Source organism: Convolutriloba macropyga, chromosome 3 (genome assembly GCF_964194025.1).
Source record: "Convolutriloba macropyga chromosome 3, txConMacr16.3, whole genome shotgun sequence".
Lineage (NCBI taxonomy): Eukaryota > Metazoa > Xenacoelomorpha > Acoela > Convolutidae > Convolutriloba > Convolutriloba macropyga.
In genome coordinates, this window is record NC_134470.1 from 22982173 (window position 1) to 23000612 (window position 18440).

The 18440-nt window shown below is 37.7% G+C and overlaps 2 protein-coding genes across 3 annotated transcripts in view; both read left to right on the plus strand.

Annotated features, from left to right (window-relative positions):
• LOC142336073 (uncharacterized) overlaps nucleotides 1-18440 on the plus strand; it is a 482576-nt gene that overhangs the window by 435690 nt on the left and 28446 nt on the right. Inside the window, exon 7 of the mRNA XM_075384584.1 lies at nucleotides 100-241. Within this exon, the coding sequence (XP_075240699.1) occupies nucleotides 100-241 (142 nt within the window). The remainder of the gene's footprint in view (nucleotides 1-99; nucleotides 242-18440) is intronic.
• LOC142336075 (sodium/potassium-transporting ATPase subunit beta-1-interacting protein 1-like) overlaps nucleotides 1-18440 on the plus strand; it is a 193321-nt gene that overhangs the window by 23948 nt on the left and 150933 nt on the right. The window lies entirely within an intron of this gene.

Consider the following 18440-nt stretch of genomic DNA (forward strand, 5'->3'; position numbering starts at 1 on the left):
GACTTGCTGTAACTTAATCGGCTAACCCCTCTTATTCGTGAAAATTTAGTAATAGTTTCTCATTAGGCATATAACTGCATGTGTTTGTTGTTTGTTTAGCTTGGAAGACGCCCGTAATAAGCTTTCAAGAATAGATATCTCAAATGAGAATGCTCCTCAAATGCAAGCCAAGCAGCAGGTCAAAGTTGAAGCTGCCCAACAAGCCTACAACCAGAGTTGCGAGAAAGTGACTGGAGAAAGGGTAATTTTGGACATGATTTTCAATAAAAGCTTCTGCATTCAGAAATGTAGTGCAAATTTTTTAATCAAAAAATTCTCAGCTTTGATAGATTTTCGTGCAAATTTCTATAGCGTTAAGGAATATAAATGGGTTTTAAAATATGGGAAACGAATACCCTGGAATGAGGTTTCCAGGGATTTAAAATCTGAAATGCTTTATGGATTTGTTCTCCCCAGTAGCGCTGAATAATAGCCGCCGTCAGCCTCTCAAGTGCTATTATTTAGGCGCTTTCCTTTTTACGGCTCGTAGAGGAGTATTGGTGGAGCGTCTTTTTTGATCGATAATTTTTGGAGTGTATTTAAAACGGTGTAAAACTCAATGAAAAATGTGAAAAAATGTTTAAATCAAACGGCTGAACGAATTGAAGAGCAGAGGGAGATCGCGTTTTTTGATCACATGCCCTTTTATCGTAGCAATTTTCAGTCAATGGTGTTTAATTGCTCTCGAAGTTTGTAGCAAGTATATTAGTACTATCGGTCATCTTTTAATGCAATTTTTTGCTTGACCGATTTTTCGTGTGACCCATTTGACTTTTCGTCCTCAAAAACGGGATAAACAGGTAGCGCCCAGGGGGAATTAAGTGCTCTTAGAGCCTTTCAGTCGATTAGTCTCCAAGTATGCGATCAACAGAAACTTTTTTTGGAGACTTATACTTATGGTGTGAAGGGCGGTTAGAGTTTGACCCCCCCCCCAACATCGGCTGTGCGGTGTTCCGCCTTCAGTTAATATTGAATGTGTAGTGTTGGTGGTGCTGTGGCAGGACGTCAGAGAAGCAAACTAATCAGCTTGCTTCACTGACGCCAGTGTTGGTGGTGTTTCAAAAAAGACCCTTGAGTTATAGTTACTTTGGCACGATATGCCTGGGCTACCCTTTGCCCACTGTTGTTCCTTGTCAACAGTTAAAACTTCGTGAGATTTGCTTCACATATCTTCTTTTGCTACCATGAAAAACTCATACATTTCATAGCCATTGAATTACATCTATAAAATCAACATTATGACTTGGTGTTTCTTAAAGTTACAGTTTTTAGCACGTGCCTCCTGGTACACTCCGCCCCCATTCTTGGGCACCAAAAATCAGAAAGTTTAGAGTCGATCTGTTGTTGTTGTTGAAGTTTGTTTGAAGTTGATCTCTGTCGTCTCGTCGTGTTCTCTTTTGCTCTGTTGTGTCTTTTGTGTAGCCGAACTGTATTTCTTACGTCAGCTGCTGAAGATTATGTTGAAATGTTGTATTGAGTTGTGTCCTCAATAAAACGCTGATCTTGAAGTTATGGACTCGTCCAAATCTACAAGTATGTCTGAACTGACTTTGATGATGTCTACTGTTGAAGAATGTGTTGACTGCTGTTCGAAAAATGCTGCTGCTTCTGCTGAAGTAATTCTTGCTGAAGTGTTTGTTGTAGTGAAATTTCTGCTGATGTCTTCCGTCGGTGTTGTCTGTAGATTGTTGCTGTACTAGTTGTCAACGTGCTGCTTGTAGTGTTATATGAAAGTGGTATGCTGGAAAGTTGAAATGCTTTTTGTGCTGATTGCGTTTGACTGTTTACAGTTGTAGTTGTTCTGAATCGACTTTTATATTGGCTGATTGGCGAATGTCAAATACTGAACAATTTCTGGAAATGTTGTTGTTGCTGGTCTGCTCCTTGAAAGTTGAGAAACTGATGCTCCCCGTGTTCCCTACCTACCTAAACCTACCACTACCTTGTACCTATTGCCTATATTTTACCTGTTTTTTCCAAATTAGAGTTTTTCGGAATACCCAATGTTTTGTAATAAATTTTACCAATGATGTTTGGTTTTACCTAAGCTGTTTATTGTCATCTACCTATTAAAAATACTGTTATTCTGTCGGTTCAACTTTCTGCTGTTTTGCAATAAGCTAATTAATTGTGCCTTTGAATTCCAAAACCTACCTAATGTCTATCTAGAATTTGTCTTCCTGTTAAACCTACCTACCTAAATTTTCCCATTTGAGAGTAATTCTCTAATATACGATAAGCTTTGCTACTGGAGTATCCTTGTGAGTTACTTGTTGAAATCCCTAAATCTACCTGAATGATACCCTAAAGTCCCTTTGAATTGATAACTCATTGAATTGAACTTTAAAATTTTCATCTTTCACATTACCTTAAGCCCAAAAACGATATCACGTTAGTGTTTCAGATTGTTATGAAAATTTTGTTCCCCATTTACTAATGATAACTTTTATGTTGCTTTGTTGATGATCAAACTAAGTTTGATAGCTGGTTTAACAAAACCCCTTTTGATTGTTTTAACCAGGCAAGACCTTACCACATTATCCTTACGTTTATTTACCTTCTGTACCCTACCTACCGGCCGAATATCCCTGGGTGTGTTGTTTTCTAGTATCCATACCATGTCCCCTACTTCTATTCCGTCTACTGTTGAATGCCATTTTCGACGTTGTCTGAGTGCTGGGAGATATTCCTTTAAAAGGCGTGTCCAAAATTCGTTCATGATACTGTTGACATTGTTCCATAGTTTTCCTATTTCTGTCGTTGCTGCTAATTGTAGTGTCTGCTGGCAGTCCTGTTATCATTCCTGTCAAAAAATGTCCTGGTGTTAGGCTTTCCACATCGCGTATGTCACTGCTGACTGATGTTAGAGATCTGCTGTTGAGCAGAGCTTGCACTTGGCAAATGAGGGTTGAGAAACTGTCTTCCTGGAGTTTCCTAGATCCGGCGATATTGAAGAACAGGCGTTTGCTCATCCCAATGAGGCGTTCCCATGCTCCCCCAAAATGTGCTCCTGGTGGAATAATTTTCCATGTAATCTTTTTCGACTCCGCATATTTCTGTAGCTCTGTAATTGTGAAGCTGCTTTCCTGGAAGGTCTTTGCTGTACTGGTGAAATTTAAAGCGTTGTCACTGAATTCTTTCCGGTATTCCTCATCGGCTGAAGAATCGTTGGAATTCTATTATGCATGATTCCTTTTGCAAGTTCCTGGTCACTTCGATATGAACGGCTCGTATCGTAAAACAGGTGAATAGGCAACAGTAAGCTTTCATGGCTGTGTTGGTCTGGCTGTAGATTTCAAAAGGCCCAAAAAAGTCACCTCCGGTTTCTTTGAAGGCTACAGGTTTGACTGAGAATCGGTAACTCGGATGATCTGACGTCTCAGGCTGGCTGTTGTGTTGTCTCTGTCGTCTGCATTCGTAGCATCTATTTGAGATCTTCTTCATTACTGTTTTGCATTGAAGAACCCAATAGTTCAACTGAATGCTGTGTGTTTGCTGTTCAACTCCAACATGACCATTGATGTGTTGCAGTTCCAGAAAAAGACGTATAATCTTGTTTCTGCCGTCTAAAATTATTGGTTTCTACGTTGCTGTTGAAACTGGTGCGTTGGCTAGTCTGCTGTTTGAACGAATGATACCATCTTCGTCTATTGAAGGTGTCAACTGAATCAATTTACTCTTTTTCTGAACTGGCCTGTAGTGTGTTAGTTGGTTTACATCCTCGTCAATCGATTGCTGCTGAGATAAACGGAAGAGAAAGTTCTCTGCATCTATGATCTGTTGGTCACGTGATTTCGTTTTGTTTCGTAGGTTTTCAATTTTGATGATGAGGGCTGAATTTCAACCACTGGCTTAACCTGTTGGCATCAATGAAGTCCCTGTCAATTGGCTGTCGTCGTGTTACCCGAGACTTCTGTTCTGCGCTGTTCAAGAAGACATTTTCATGTTGTTGTTCGTCAGTTGTACAGTTGTCGTTAGAAGACAGAGGAAACTGTGGTCCCTGTAACCAAAGAGATTTTGCTGTCATCTCTGTTACTTTAACTCCTCTCGTTCCTTGGTGTGCTGGGTTGTCCTTAGTATTGACGTAGTTCCACTGATTAGTGCTTGTGAGATCCCTTATTTTGGCAATTCGGTTTCCGATGTACAACTTGTGTTTCAATTTGAAGTTCTTTATCCAACTGAGAACGGTCGTGCTGTCACTCCATAAAAAGATTTTGTCAAACTTGAAATCCATTTCATCCTCGATTGTTTTCTTCAATCTTGCTGCATAAAGTGCTGCTTGCAGTTCTAGTCTGGGAACTGTTGTTTGACATAAGGGTGCCACTCTTGTTTTTCCCATACGAAAACGAATTGTGGTTCCTTGTTTGCTGGTTGTCTTGATGTATGCTACTGCTGCTGTTGCTTCCAATGATGCGTCGCAGAATAGATAAAGTTCCATTGTGTCCCCAAGTCTTGTACCACCTTCCAACCTGTTTACTCCTACCGTACCTAACAGTTCCGTTTCCTCTACCCAATCCTTGATGGCCTTTCCATGGTCTCCACTGATGGCTTTGTCCCATTCGCGTCCATGTTTCCACAGTTCTTGCAGTAGAATCTTTGCTCGGATGAGGAATGTAGATATGATTCCCAAAGGATCGTAGAAACTTGACACAAAAGACAGAAACTTGCGTAGTGTCCATGGTTTCCTGTCCAAGTTCTTTCTGTCTTTCGCTTTGAACATTATTTTGTCTTCGTCCAAGCTCCAATGAATTCCAAGAACACTTTGATCAAAAGTCTTACTAAAGAGCGCCGCAACTGGTTTGCAAAGATCGTCCTGCATCTGCTGACAAAACTCACGGCTGTTGCTGCACCATTTTGTCAGGTTGAATTTACCTTTTTTCAGAGTATCCTTGACATCCTTGGCTGTAGTGAATGCTGTGATGGTGTCGATGAAAGATGCAACCATGTCATCCATGTAGAATGTCCGCTGAATTATCTCCAGAGAATTTGGGTGATCTTTGATGTCGTCTTAGGCTGTCTGTTGCAAAAATAAATTTGCGCAAGCTGTTGAGTCCCTTGCTCCAAAAGATGTGTCGTTGGTATTCGTACACCTCTAATTCTTGGTTGTTTGGTTGTCTCCACATGAATCGCTGATAACGTCGGTCTTTTTGTCGTACTCCGATTTGCATAAACATCGCTTCGATGTCTCCCTGGATGGCGATGGCTCCCTGTCTGAATCGTTGCAAAATTGCAAGCATATTTCCGAGGAGGTCAGGTCCAGCTAAGAGTTTGTCATTGAGGCTTGTTCCGCTTTGTGGTGCTTTGGCATTGCAGATTCTTCGTATCTTGTCGGGTTTGTTTGGGCTGACAAGATCATAGTGTCGTATGTACCATCCTGTATCTTTCTGTCGGTGGAAGGTTTCTTTTGCAATTTAGCCTTTTTCCAGGTCTGCTTGAATGCCCTCATTGTATTTCTTGTACTGTTCAGGTTTCTTCTGTAGTCTGTTGACGAGATGATTCAGATGAGTCAAGGCTTGTGACCGGTTGTCTGGTAAACTGCTGTCGTCTGTCCAGAGAAGTCTCGTATCATAACGTCCATCTGTTTGTCTCACGCATGTTGTGTTAATTATCTTGGTGGCCAACAAGACTTTTGGATCATCAGACTTGGTTTTGGATTCCAATTGAATTGTCTCTGCTTTCAACCAATGAGAAACTTCTTCGTTCAGGTCATTGTCTTGTTCATGGCAATTGCTGCAAAACAAAGCAGTATGATGCATTGAATGTTGTGTTTTGCTGTCATCCAATACTGTATGAGGTCCAGAAATAGTAACCAAGTCTGAAAAGACTTGCGCTTGGTGCTGAAGATGGTCCTTGTTCCACTCTGACTGGTGAGATAAGGTTAATGTTGTCCTGTCCAATCAATACTGTGACTTGGAGATAATCCAGAGTTGGCATATTGACATATCTAAGGTGGTCATACTTTCTGGCAATGTCTCCCGGGTGCTCCCTCAACTTTGGCAAATTGATGTTTTCCACAACATATAACTGTTTGAAATTGTAGCGTTCATCGTCTTCCAAATTTGAAATTTCTGTTGAAGTTGTGTAACAAGTTTTTGTGTCTCTTCCGTTGGCTCCTTCCAAGACAAGTTGTTGACGTGTTTCTTTCTGTCGGCTGTCTTCGAGAGAAGTATTGTCAAGCTGCTTCCTGGGTCGATGAAGGCGTATGTCCGAACTTTGTTCTCTTTGTTATGTAAAATACCTTGCATGACATAGAGAAGATTCGCTGTTTTAGTTGATGCTGTTTTGTCCTTTGTTGTGGTTGTATCTTTGTTGTTGATGACTGCAAATGAGTTACCATTTCCTCTTGAAATGTTCAATTGAGAGTTTGTTTGAACAATTGATGTTACTGTTCGTCCGTATCTGCTGTTGGCACCGTGTAGCATAGTGTTGTGTAGTTGTCCGCATCCTTTCTCCCTGCAATTAGAGTTTGAGGGACAATTGTTGGCTCGATGGTTAGCTCCCAAACAATTTTTGCTAAGATTCAATTGATAAACCGTTTGTAGTCTTTCGTCTGCTGTCTTTGCTTTAAACGTTGGGCAATGGAATAACTGATGATAGCCGTCGTTGAAGACTCAAGGAAGAGGCTGGCTGTTGCTTCCTCTTGTTGCTTGAAACATTTGTGTTGTGCTCCTCTGGTTGTACTGGTTCCTGTTGTTGTTGCTAAAGTTGTTCATGTTCTGTGTTGGTTGTTGTTGCTGCTGTTGTTCCCTGTTAGGATGAGTTAGTTGATGAAATTGTAGGGTTCCATTTAAGTTGAAATTTCGTTGATGTGTGTCACTGGCTGTGCTAAGGCTGGTGCTGCTTCGTCCTTGATGCGTTGAACGTTCATGTGCTCGGCTATTTCTTTAATCCATTGGTTGAAGTCTGCAAGTGTCGGCTGTTGAATTCTTCGTCGTAAAACAAACTGATTCCATTTGAATTCTTCGCTGTAAGGTAGTTTGTCGGTTGTATGCTTCAAGATGGTCGTGCTGTTGAGATCGGCTTCGAAGTTCCGTTCTTGCAGTGTCCTTGTCATGGTGTTTATGATAGTGGAAAAATTTACAATTGTCCACGGAAGAGATGTTATTGGTGGCCTGTAGTTGATGAGTTTCTCCAACAAGTTGCTAATGATGACGTTTGGGTTCCCAAAACGCTGTTTCAACTCGTGAGATGTGTGTCTCCAATGATGAGGCTGAAACGGCTGTACCAATCTGCCCATTTGCTCGGGTCACCGTTGAATTTCTGAAGATCCATCTTTGGAAGAGCTTCCACGTAAGGCGTATAGAATGGAACTGGTTGTGATAACGTTGTTGACAATTGCTGTGGTTGTACTGTTGGCTGATTGAATGTCTGTGTGTCCCCCATTCCAGTTACTCTGTTCTGCTGGTCGTTTAGGCTGCTTGAGTAAGCTAGTCTGTCATACCAAAAGCTGTTGAGGTTGTCACGTTGAGCGGAATTGCTAGTTTCCGGTTGTTCGTTGTGTAAACTTGTTAATGGATGTTTGCTGTTGTCCAATTGCTCTAGTGTTGATGTTGTTGTTGATTGCTGAGTTATCGGCTGTCGAATTGGCTGTACCTGTTGTCTCGTTGTTGTCTTGTGTTGAAGTTTGTTGTGGTGTTTTCTTGCGAAAGGTGACGCTGAATTTTAATTTTCATGTCGTCGATGTTGTTCCACGTGTCAGTGATTTTGTCGATGTACTCCTCGTGCTTATTGCTCGTCACTGGTTTCCTCGAACTCCGAAAATGTTTCCGCTGCCTTTTCTTGAACATTCTTCACTGCGTTTATGTTCCCACTGTCAATCAATTCGCTCATGGTTTGCAAGTTTTTCGCAATATTCTCCCCCATCACTCTGATTTTTGCTTTTAAAACGGGTGGTTGCATGGTTCTGTTCGGCACTGCTGTCACGCGGTTTGTATTCTGCTTTGTGTTTTGTGTTGTTGAAATGTTGACTGTGCTGGGGGGGGGGGGTGTTTATTGTCCGGTGGGGGGAGTCTTGGTCTTTGGGGTTGATTCGTGGTCTTTGTCTTTGCCCTTGCCTCTGCCTTTGCCTTGAGGTTGCGCGTTCGAGCTTGGTTAAGGGGGGGGGGGGTCACCAGAAAAAACTGTGCGGTGTTCCGCCTTCAGTTAATATTGAATGTGTAGTGTTGGTGGTGCTGTGGCCGGACGTCAGAGAAGCAAACTAATCAGCTTGCTTCACTGACGCCAGTGTTGGTGGTGTTTCACTGCACATTGTTCAGGCCGTAAGGTCCCACCGTTGCCCCCCCGCCCTCTTGTGGTGTTTCACTGCACATCGTTCAGGTCGTAAGGTCCCACAAAATGGTGGTGTTTCGCTGCACATCGTTCAGGCCGTAAGGTCCCACCGTTGCCCCCCGCCCTCTTGTGCGCCCACCTTAAGCCCCTTCAATCAAGCTAAAACTAGCTTCACTAAACCGTGGCTAGCTAGTAACAAAGCCAGCCGGTCGTTTGTGAGCAATTCGCCCGACTTAAGTCGGTTATGTTTCTCTATTTTTAACAGTAATAGTGTTTGGATTTGTTTTTGTCCACTTGAATGAAATATTACACTTTCAGAGGCAATGTTCAGCTATTTTTTTAAACAAATTTGCCATGTTTTAAGCTTTTTTTTTAGCATTTATTGTATTGTATTGCATTTGGGGAGTTATGCGGTTGAACTCAGTTGTCTGAGTGGGTTGGGCGAACATTCGATTTGATACATTTGTGTTGTGTTGCAGTTGTGTAGTTGTTCTAGCAGTTTTAGTGGTCGGTTTTTAGTGGAATTTAATTGATCTTTATTTTGAGTTATTATGCAGTAAATGAGTAAATTTGAACAAATTTATGCCAATTTTTGTTTGCTTTTTAAATTTTCAAATAGCCGACCTCATCTTCTCAGCCGGTTATTATAGGGCTCCTATTTTTGTTTTTTATAGCTGCAACGCTGGAAGCTGAGCGAAGCTATATTGCGGTGCTCTTGGTTTTTTTTGTTTCGTCGTCTGACGCTCTTTTTTCGTTTTACATTTGTTCACGCAGCAAAGCTGAAAAAGTCAAATTTTCTGAATGACTTCTTCCTCTCACTAACGGCATTTGCGCGCGTGACGTCAGTTCTCACTCGCTTTAGCAAAAGTTTTTAGGTTAATTGCGTGATTAGATTTTGATCATACGTGACTTACCTCACTCAATAAAATGACTTTTGCACTTTAAAACTTAAGTTTAATTTGAATTTGTTTAAGGTCAACGGAACTCATTTGTGCAGTAAATGTCCCTAATAAGAGGCTTCTGAGGAATGAATTTTGATCAGCTTTATTAATTTATCGCTGAATGTTTTTTTGCCTAGTTTTTTGAGCGGCTTTTTTTTTCAATTTAGATCTGTATCTGTTTCAATCTCTATTATATGGCACGCAGGTCTATTCTTTCGCAGCTATTCCGGCAATCTGCCGGCTATGTTTTTTTACTTCGTCGAACAGAAGTTTGTTTCGCTTTACCTTATTTTGCCGCTTTTTTTTTTTACTTCTGAGTGAAATCTTTCTGATTTCTCAAGGTTTTTTCCATCTTCGCTCAAAGTGCTTTTAGACAGCAGTTGCACAGCAAAGCAATTCAAAATGAACAGAATCAGTATAAAAAGCCGAAATCAGAAATAGAAACGGGATAGACACATAAAGCGCAATTTTAGATGCACGTCGCTAGAACTTGGGTCTTATTAAGTCTTAGTCACCATCTCTAATGCTTATTGGTATTGATACTAGACCTTGTATCCTCTCAATAGAAAACACGAATGCTCAACTGAGCAATGAAATCACAACAGTGTACTTAAAAATGTTTTTTTACAAGAATAAATTGTTTTATTTTCTATTCTTTCAATCCGAATCGTGGTTATGGGCATCAGCGGCGGCTATTTTTCCGACAATCTGCTAGGTATGTTTGTCTATTTTTTCTGATTTTAGGCTTCTCGCTGTGGTATTTTATGGTTATTCTTCGGTAGCCGCTTTTCTAAATTTCCAAGCATGGTTTTTGTTCTTCGCATATTTTAATAGTTGTTTAACATTTCTGCGACAGATATTGGGTGGATTACTGATATACTAGAAAGATTTAATTGAAAATTTGTCCCGAATATTGGTTGGAAAGTTGCGCTTTGCTATTTTGTGGAGAAGTCTCTGTTTTTGAGAAACCAGTTTTTTAGGTTGTCTGTGAAATGGTAATATTTTGTTGCAAATTACTTGTATTACAAGATCTTAAATATTTTTGCCAATAATTTTTGCCAATAGTTTTTTGGAGTCGCAGCCAAAGTAATTTTACTTGATGCTATTTCATTTTTCCTGTTATTGTCTAAAAATGTTTTTATTTTTTAGGGTTCATTGTTCATTAGGTCAGAGAGACGGTCATTTTTCTACTCCGATTTGTTTCTAAAATTCTTCCAGTTATGTTCTTAATGGGCTTTACTTTTTTGACCACATTTCTGTTTGAATTACGCAATATATTGACTACGGTCAAAGTCAAAAGAGTTCATCTTCTCAGCTGGTTATTATAGGGTTCCTATTTTTGTTTTTTATAGCTGCGAAGCTGGAAGCTGAGCGAAGCTATATTGCGGTGCTCTTGGTTTTTTTTTTGTTTCGTCGTCTGACGCTCTTTTTTCGTTTTACATTTGTTCACACAGCAAAGCTGAAAAAGTCAAATTTTCTGAATGACTTCTTCCTCTCACTAACGGCATTTGCGCGCGTGACGTCATTTCTCACTCGCTTTAGCGAAAGTTTTTAGTTTATTTGCGTGGTTAGATTTTGATCATACGTGACTTACCTCACTCAATAAAATGACTTTTGCACTTTAAAACTTAGGTTTAATTTGAATTTGTTTAAGGTCAAAGGAACTCATTTGTGCAGTAAATGTTCCTAATAAGAGGCTTCTGAGGAATGAATTTTGATCAGCTTTATTAATTTATCGCTGAATGTTTTTTACCTAGTTTTTTTGAGCGGCTACCGAATTTGAACTATTATTATACTTTGAAAAAGAAATTGTCTTTTGTCGTATTTTTGTCTTTCAAACCCTGCTTAAAGGAAGGTCAGATGGCAATTTTCCGTTATTATTTTGTGGTTTTCACGACTCAAGTAGGAGTATTCTTTTTCTTGATGTTCTTACGACTGGAAGAGTATTGGTGGAGCGTCTTTTTGATCTGTAATTTTGTTGCAATTTATTTAAACCAGCGTGAAAAAAGCGTCTTGTTTGGTCTTTTATTAATAGCCGCCGTCAGCCTCTCAACTGCCGTTATTTAGGCGTTATCTTTTTTAATTCGCTTTACCTTTTGATGACGTTTTTCGTTTTACATAAGTCACGATTTTCACGTTTGACTTCTGACTTACCTCTCGCTGTTTCAACTGAATGGATTTTAAATTCTTTCTCGCATTGAATTACGCAATCTAGTGAATACGTTCAAAGTCAAATCGGATAAACATAAAGCCCGGTCATTAAGTCATGGTGCTTTAGGTTGTCAAAGTTCATTAATGCGATTGCTAGCTGACGTTAGTATTATGCTGAATAGCGTTCAGTTTTGAAGCTCAATTAAGCGTAATCTTAGAATTTTACTGAATGTGCAGAATTTACACACCAAGTAAAACATATTTGAAAAATTCTGTAAATTTCAATTTTATTTTTCTTTTTCTTAATGCCAATGTGTGTCATGCTGGTCAACGGCGGCTTTTTTTCTGGAAATTTGCCGGCTATGTTTTTTTTTGAAGTTTATTTGAAACCGGAAGCGAAAGGCTTGAAAAAGTGTTAATGTCAAATTATTAAAGAAAGAAGCAGAGAAAAGAATGTTGTTTTCTGTATAAGTCGAATTTTTTTTAGAGAGAGAGAGATAAAAATTAGGAATGGAAAAACTGCCCGCCAATCGATGAAATTTTTTGAGGACGTGTGGTATTTTCTTAGCAATCTTTTTTAGTTTTAACTGCAAAATTTTCTGTCAAAGGTGTTTGACTCAATTATCTAAATTAATAATGGTATGTTTGGAACCATTTTGGACAAGCTGAGGTAAAAAAATTATACTTTCAGATTCAATTTGAACTACTTTACCAATTTGACATGTTGGACGTTTTTAGTATATTTTCGTCAGTGATTGCATGATATTTGAGGTGTTTGTGGGTAAAGTGGGTAAAAAATAGTTGTGCAATCTGTTTTCGCTCTTCTGATTCGATTGAGTTTAATTTTGAGTTTTTTTGGTGGAATTAAGTTGCGTAATTTGAAGCAATTTTGGAGGATTTTCGTCTGAATGTCTGTTTTTTGCCTATTTCTGATTTGTTCTTCTGTGTCACGTTTTTTGTTCAATCTCTAATGGGGAGATCTTTTTTAATGGAGAGATTTACTTTTTAGGATCTACTAAGAGATAAAAAATTGAAAGCTAGAAAGAGCGGTTTTCACTGAAATAAATTACGCCAATTTCCAATTTTTCTAAGTTTTGTTCTTTGCTTTCTTATTTTTTCTTCAATGTTTGTCAGGTATTGGGTGGTTGACTGAACGATCTGAAAAGACTATAACAGTTTGTCCTAGAATAATATTTGTAAGTAGCTTTTTGCAGCTGAAATTAAGGTTTTGAGCTCCAAATTGTGCCTTTTTCGCGTTTTATGAGGTCCCTGACAAAGGTCCGCAATTACTTTTGTTCACTGTACGAAGAGGTCTTGTTTATTGATAGCCGAACAGCGATAGCTGGGGCTTTTATTGGCCTTCTCTTAGTTTTTACAATTCAACGAATTTGAATTGTATTCGAGCGCTGTCTTTTTTTAAGATTCGTTCACTCATTTTCATGATTTTTGAAGTCAAATTGAAGTAGTGATTTTGGTCACGCCGAAACAGGAAGTGGAGCGAAAAAGGGAGTGGTTTCGCGGAGTAAAATTTTTGTTGCTCTAATTTTAAAGTAGAGTGAGAGAACGGTGTTTGAACAAAAATTCGCTTTCTCGCTAGTGGTTTTTTGTTCACGTGCGGCAATTTCACTTTGATATTCACTGTTTTTCATTTTTTGGATTCCATCTTTTTTCTAAATTGTTTTCCCGATGCATGCATAGTTCATTCTGGGCCTAGTTTTTTGTTTGCACCAAATTTCCATTTCTCGCTAGTGCTTTTTAGTTCACATGCCGCATTTTGACATTGATTTAATTTTTTTTTATTTATCTGATTTTTCTAGAAATGGTTTTCCCAATTCACTCATAGTCCGTTCTAGGACCAGGTGTTTGTTTGTTTAGTCAATGAAAATTCTTTGAATTGTACGTCAGGACTTGTCCTGCTATGTTTTTTTTGTTTCGTCATGATTTTTGTTACGACCATATGACGTCACAACCACTGCAAATCTGCTTTTTATTCATTCGTTCATGCAATTTCAAGTGAAGCGCGTGCGTGATGTCATTTTTCGCTCTTATTGAGCGAGCTTTTTTCTTTCGCGTGATTAAGTTTTAAGTCACACTTAACTTACCTCACTCTCCAAAATGACTTCCTCATTTTGAAATTGACTTTCATGCACTTTAATTCAAAGAAATAAGGTCAAATGGGTGTGTGACACTCTAAATGTAGGTTATTTGAGAGCAGTTAATAGAGGCAGCAAAAACATACAGATTTTTGATCAAAATATAACCTATCAGCCTTCAATAGAAAGACAATTTTTTGGTCTGTCTTTTTTGTTGTTTTTTTTAGCAGATCTATGAAGCTATTGCGGCTATTTTTGACAATCTGCCAGCTATGTTTTTTATGTACATGTATTGATTATGCAAACACATTAAGCTATTATGATTTTCGCTTTTTTGAAAACTTTTGATAGGTTTTGATAATGCAAACACAATAAACTATTATGAATTTCGCTTTTTTGAACATTTACAGGTTTTTTTTTTTGGGGGGGGGGGGGGGGGGGGGGGTAGGTGAAAAGTAAAGTTTTTTCAACTTTCGGGCCAGTGTGGGCTTTTGGGTGGATTTATAGATTTAGCTGGCAAGTGTTGGTCTTAATTATAATAGTTTCAAATTTTTTTAAAAGTAATTTTTGAGTTATCATTTATAAGTTGGTCATTCTTGCCTCCGTTTATGTCGTATATGTAAAAGTGAATTTTTGCTATACTGCAGTGCAGTTGGGGTGAATTTTGCATTGATGAGCTGTTTCCGAGCAAAGGATGCCATTAATTTAATTTTTAGCTTTCGACTGGCTAACATAGCCTTTAATAATAATAAATTGTTTCCATCAGTCAATATGTAGCTTCACAATTACCTTTACAAATACAATCACATATTTAACTGTGGGAGAGCATTATTGGGCCGATGGCCCGTTCTCAAGTGTCTCGTTCAGTTTATCAGCATGAAAGTGATTCAAAATGAAAAAAAAGAGGAAGCACTGTTTGTCAAGGTACCATTAAACCTAGCAGTAAAATCATTATTCTGGTTTTGGAACGCCTTTGAGTTGTGATATTAAAACTCATACAACAGTCTGATTATGTCCTCATTACCCAAAATATAATTATCTAGAAATTGATGTGAGAAATTTTTTGTTCATCGTAACCTAAAAGCATTCTTAAGACCCGCCTTATCCTAACTATTATTGAAAAAACTGTTAAATAGATTTTTACCTAGAGTTATTTTGTTTTTAATCAACCGCTGGCTTTTTTAAGGCAGTTTTGCATTGAGAAACTCTTCGAAATTGGTGAAATATTACATTGTCCCATTATGTTTTTTGTGTTTGCTTAAGTACCTCATAGGCATGTAACTCTGATGCTAAATAGATCCTATGTTTTACTCTTTCTTCGTACGTGCTTTCAAAATTTTTTCGATGAAAAATTAGCCGCAGGATGTTTGACAACTTTGTCTATTTCCCTAATTGTTATGATTGTTGTTGACCCGTATGTCAAGACTCCGTATTGTACTATTGGTTGTATGTATGTTCTAAATGCTTTTATCATCTGTGATTCTCTTAAAGATTTACTCAGTTTATAATTTGTAGAACAATTCGATAAAAGTTTTGTGACCACAAGCTTTGAGTGCTTTGGGAAACGTAGTTCATTATCTATCGTGGTGACCAGGTATTTGAAACTGTGTTTTTCCTCAATTTTAGTGTTTTTATGAATGTTCTTGACAAGCATTTTTTATTTTTCTTTACAAAAAGCATGCTTTTTGTTTTTTCCTTGTTCAGCGTTAGTTTGTTTTTTATGAGCCAATTATTGACGTTATCCATTACTTTGTTGTGATCATCGTCAATTTTCGATGAAGAACTTCCGCTCTTTACCACAGTGTCATCGTCGTATAAAAAAACATTTCATTTTTTCTGGGACAAGCTGAAGTCATTCATGTAGATAATGAACAGAAGAGGGCCAAGAATTGAACCCTGTGGCACGCCTAGTTCTATAAGCTTCAGTTTGGTCTTTTTATCTCCATTTAATGTATATTGCATTCGTTTGGACAAATGTAATTTTAAAATGTTGTATATCGGACCACGTAGACCATATCTATAACACTTTTGCAGTAGAATGTTGTGATCGACAGTATCAAAAGCTTTATATAAGTCTAGAAACGTGCATTTGGTTTTTTCGCTTGTTGTGGAGATTTGATCTTGTTTCCTCTATTAAGGTTGCAATAGCATCAACTATGCTCTTCCCGTGCCTGAAGCCAGAATGTGAATCTGAGAGAATTTCAAAAACGTTTAGGTAGTTTTGAAGTCTATCAAAGATAAGCCACTCAAAGACTCCCTATAATTGGTAGCAACGAAATAGGCCTGAAGTTTGATGGGTCATCTTTATTTCCATTTTTGAAGAACGGTATAACTTTTACAATTTCCAAACTCTCTGGGTATTGTCCAAGTTCTATGCATCTGTTAAACAATAGTTGTAAAGGAGCTGTTAAATAGTCAGAAACTTTTTAATGAAAAAATAGTTCAAGTTATGGCAATCAAGGCTAAATTTGTTTTTACGGTTGTTGATAGCGTACTTTACGTCATTTTCAGATATCGATTTTAGAAACATACTTTGGCTCTGGTTTTCTATCGTAACGGCACTTCTTGTTAAAAATTTTGCATTTAATTTCCCGATATTTGAGAAGAACTCGTTAAATTCTTCTACTTTATTTTGTCAGCAAAAAACTTTAGAGGACTCTGAATTGCCGGCTAAAGTACTATAAAGCTGAAAAAAGATTTTTCTATTTTTTACTGAATCGGTTTTAAGTAGATTTTGATAAACGTTTTTTAGATCTGATGCGCGGTTTAAGATTTTTACAAGTTTTTTTTGGAAATTTTTGTTAATTTGTGGACTTCAAGTTGCATCTGCCAGTTTCTTAAGACTATGTTTTTTCGTCGCTTAGTTTATAACATCATTGTCAATGCTATTTTTTTTCTTTTTTTCGTTTACGATATTTTTCAGGGAGGTGACTGTTTAATGCTTCAGTGAGCATTTCGTGAAATTTTTTGAAGGCGCTGTCTATTGGTAAGAGTTCTAAGTTACTTCTGTGGACCTCAAATTGATACCTGAGATCCTTTTCGAGTCTTTCTCTTGTATTTGGATTATCTAGATTATGCCAATTGCGACTTTTTAGAGCTTTAGGATACTTTTCTGGTCTGCCATCGAGGTCAAAAGAGCCATCTACCGTGTGATGATCTGTTGTACCGGTTGATTTAACTTTTGTTTCTATAAAGAAATTAGAAAATATTGCGTCAATGAGCGTACCTCATTTGATACCCTCGTTGGCTCATTATTGTTTGTTATACTGAGACCGTTTCCGGCTAAAAGGCTTTTTAAACTTTCGGCGTTTTTGCTGTTTAATAAAAAAAGCATATGGTTTTTTTAAAACGTTAACAACGAGAATTAATAGAAGTATTCGATGTGTATGTTGCAGTCAGAATTTCTTTATGCTTTAAAGTGATTGCGTATTGCTTTCTTGTTTGCGTTTTTGCTTGAAACTTACATCTTTCCAATACTCTAACGAAAGTGACTACTATGCAGATGCTTTTTTTGAAGTTTTTCTCATTTTGTCGTGTTTTGCTGTAGTCTGCTGGCCATGTTTGAGTTTTGTTTGTTCTCGATTTCTCATTCCTAATTTTAAACAGCTCAACTCAATTGCTTTTATTTTACATGTGGAAGGCAAATGAAAATTGCACCGTATTTGTTTTCATAGTTTTGCTCCAAAGCATGTCAGTGGTCTATAATGTGCTCAAACTACCTTAATTCAAGCCTTTTAGGGAAATATTGCACCTCACCCCTCCCCTCCCTGTTAACCGATCTACTATCCACATCTTCCTGGCTAGACCAGGCTGCAGTAGATTTGAGCCTCGACTGTAGTTTGAGAAACAGCAATCGGTTTGACGCTAGTCAGTTGGATTTCAGTCGCGCTCGATGCTGTTAATTGTTTTTTGTGTGTGTTTGGGAATTCTATACTTTGATGTGCACGCTTTGGGTTCTGTTGTTCTAGAGTATGGAGTTTTTTGTTTGATTAGTCTTAGGTTGAAGTTTTTAAATGTTGATGAAGGTCTTTTGGCAGATAACATTACTTGTTATGACCATTTTTTGAGCTATATGTTTTGCCACTACAAAAACACGCAAAATGATACTAATTTTTTCAATTTTTTGAAAGTTTCAATTTTTTGAATTTAAAAAAAAAATTTTGTCCTTTTTTGAGTTTTTCTAGCCTCATGGGCCAACGAATCTCCTTTAAGGTTTGATAAAAGGGCACTGCATAGTCTCTAGTAATAATGAAGTGGTTTTTCTAAAATTTTTGACATTTTTTGATTTGTCCATTCTCAAGTACCAGAAAACCTATTTCACAGTCTGATAAAAAAAGTTATTGTTTGGTTGTTTGTGTCAATGGAATTGTTTTCAACAATTTCACATTTCGAATTTGAAAAATTTTAATAAAATTTCCATATTTTTTTCAAGTTTTTTGAAAATGATTCTTTTATTCAGTTTTTTTGCCTCAGTAGCCAGGTAAACTCCTCCAGGGTTTGATATTACGTCATTACATAGTTGATAGGGGGCAATGGAATGGTTTTCAACATTTTAATAGAACGGATTTATTTTTTAAAATATTTTTCTAAAATTTATATCCTATCCATCCTTCTTTGAGCCAGTAAATTTTCTAAGGCTTGGAATTGGGTTACTGGATAGCCTCTAGAGACACTGAAATGATTCTGATAATAATAAGGTCACGGTTTAGAGCAACATTTCTTTAAAATTTGCAATTAATTTCGTTTTTAAAAAAAATTTCTCATTTTCTGAGTTAATCGATCTTCAAGGGCCAATTAGTTTTTTCAGGTCTTGCGGATATAATCCTGGACCGATTTCAGAGACAAAATTTGTGTGAACATTTTTTTGAAATAGGTTAACATAAAGGTATCAAGTTTTGACTTCGGGGTAAAAGTTTCAGGAGTTTTAGCAATGAGTATATTTTTGTTT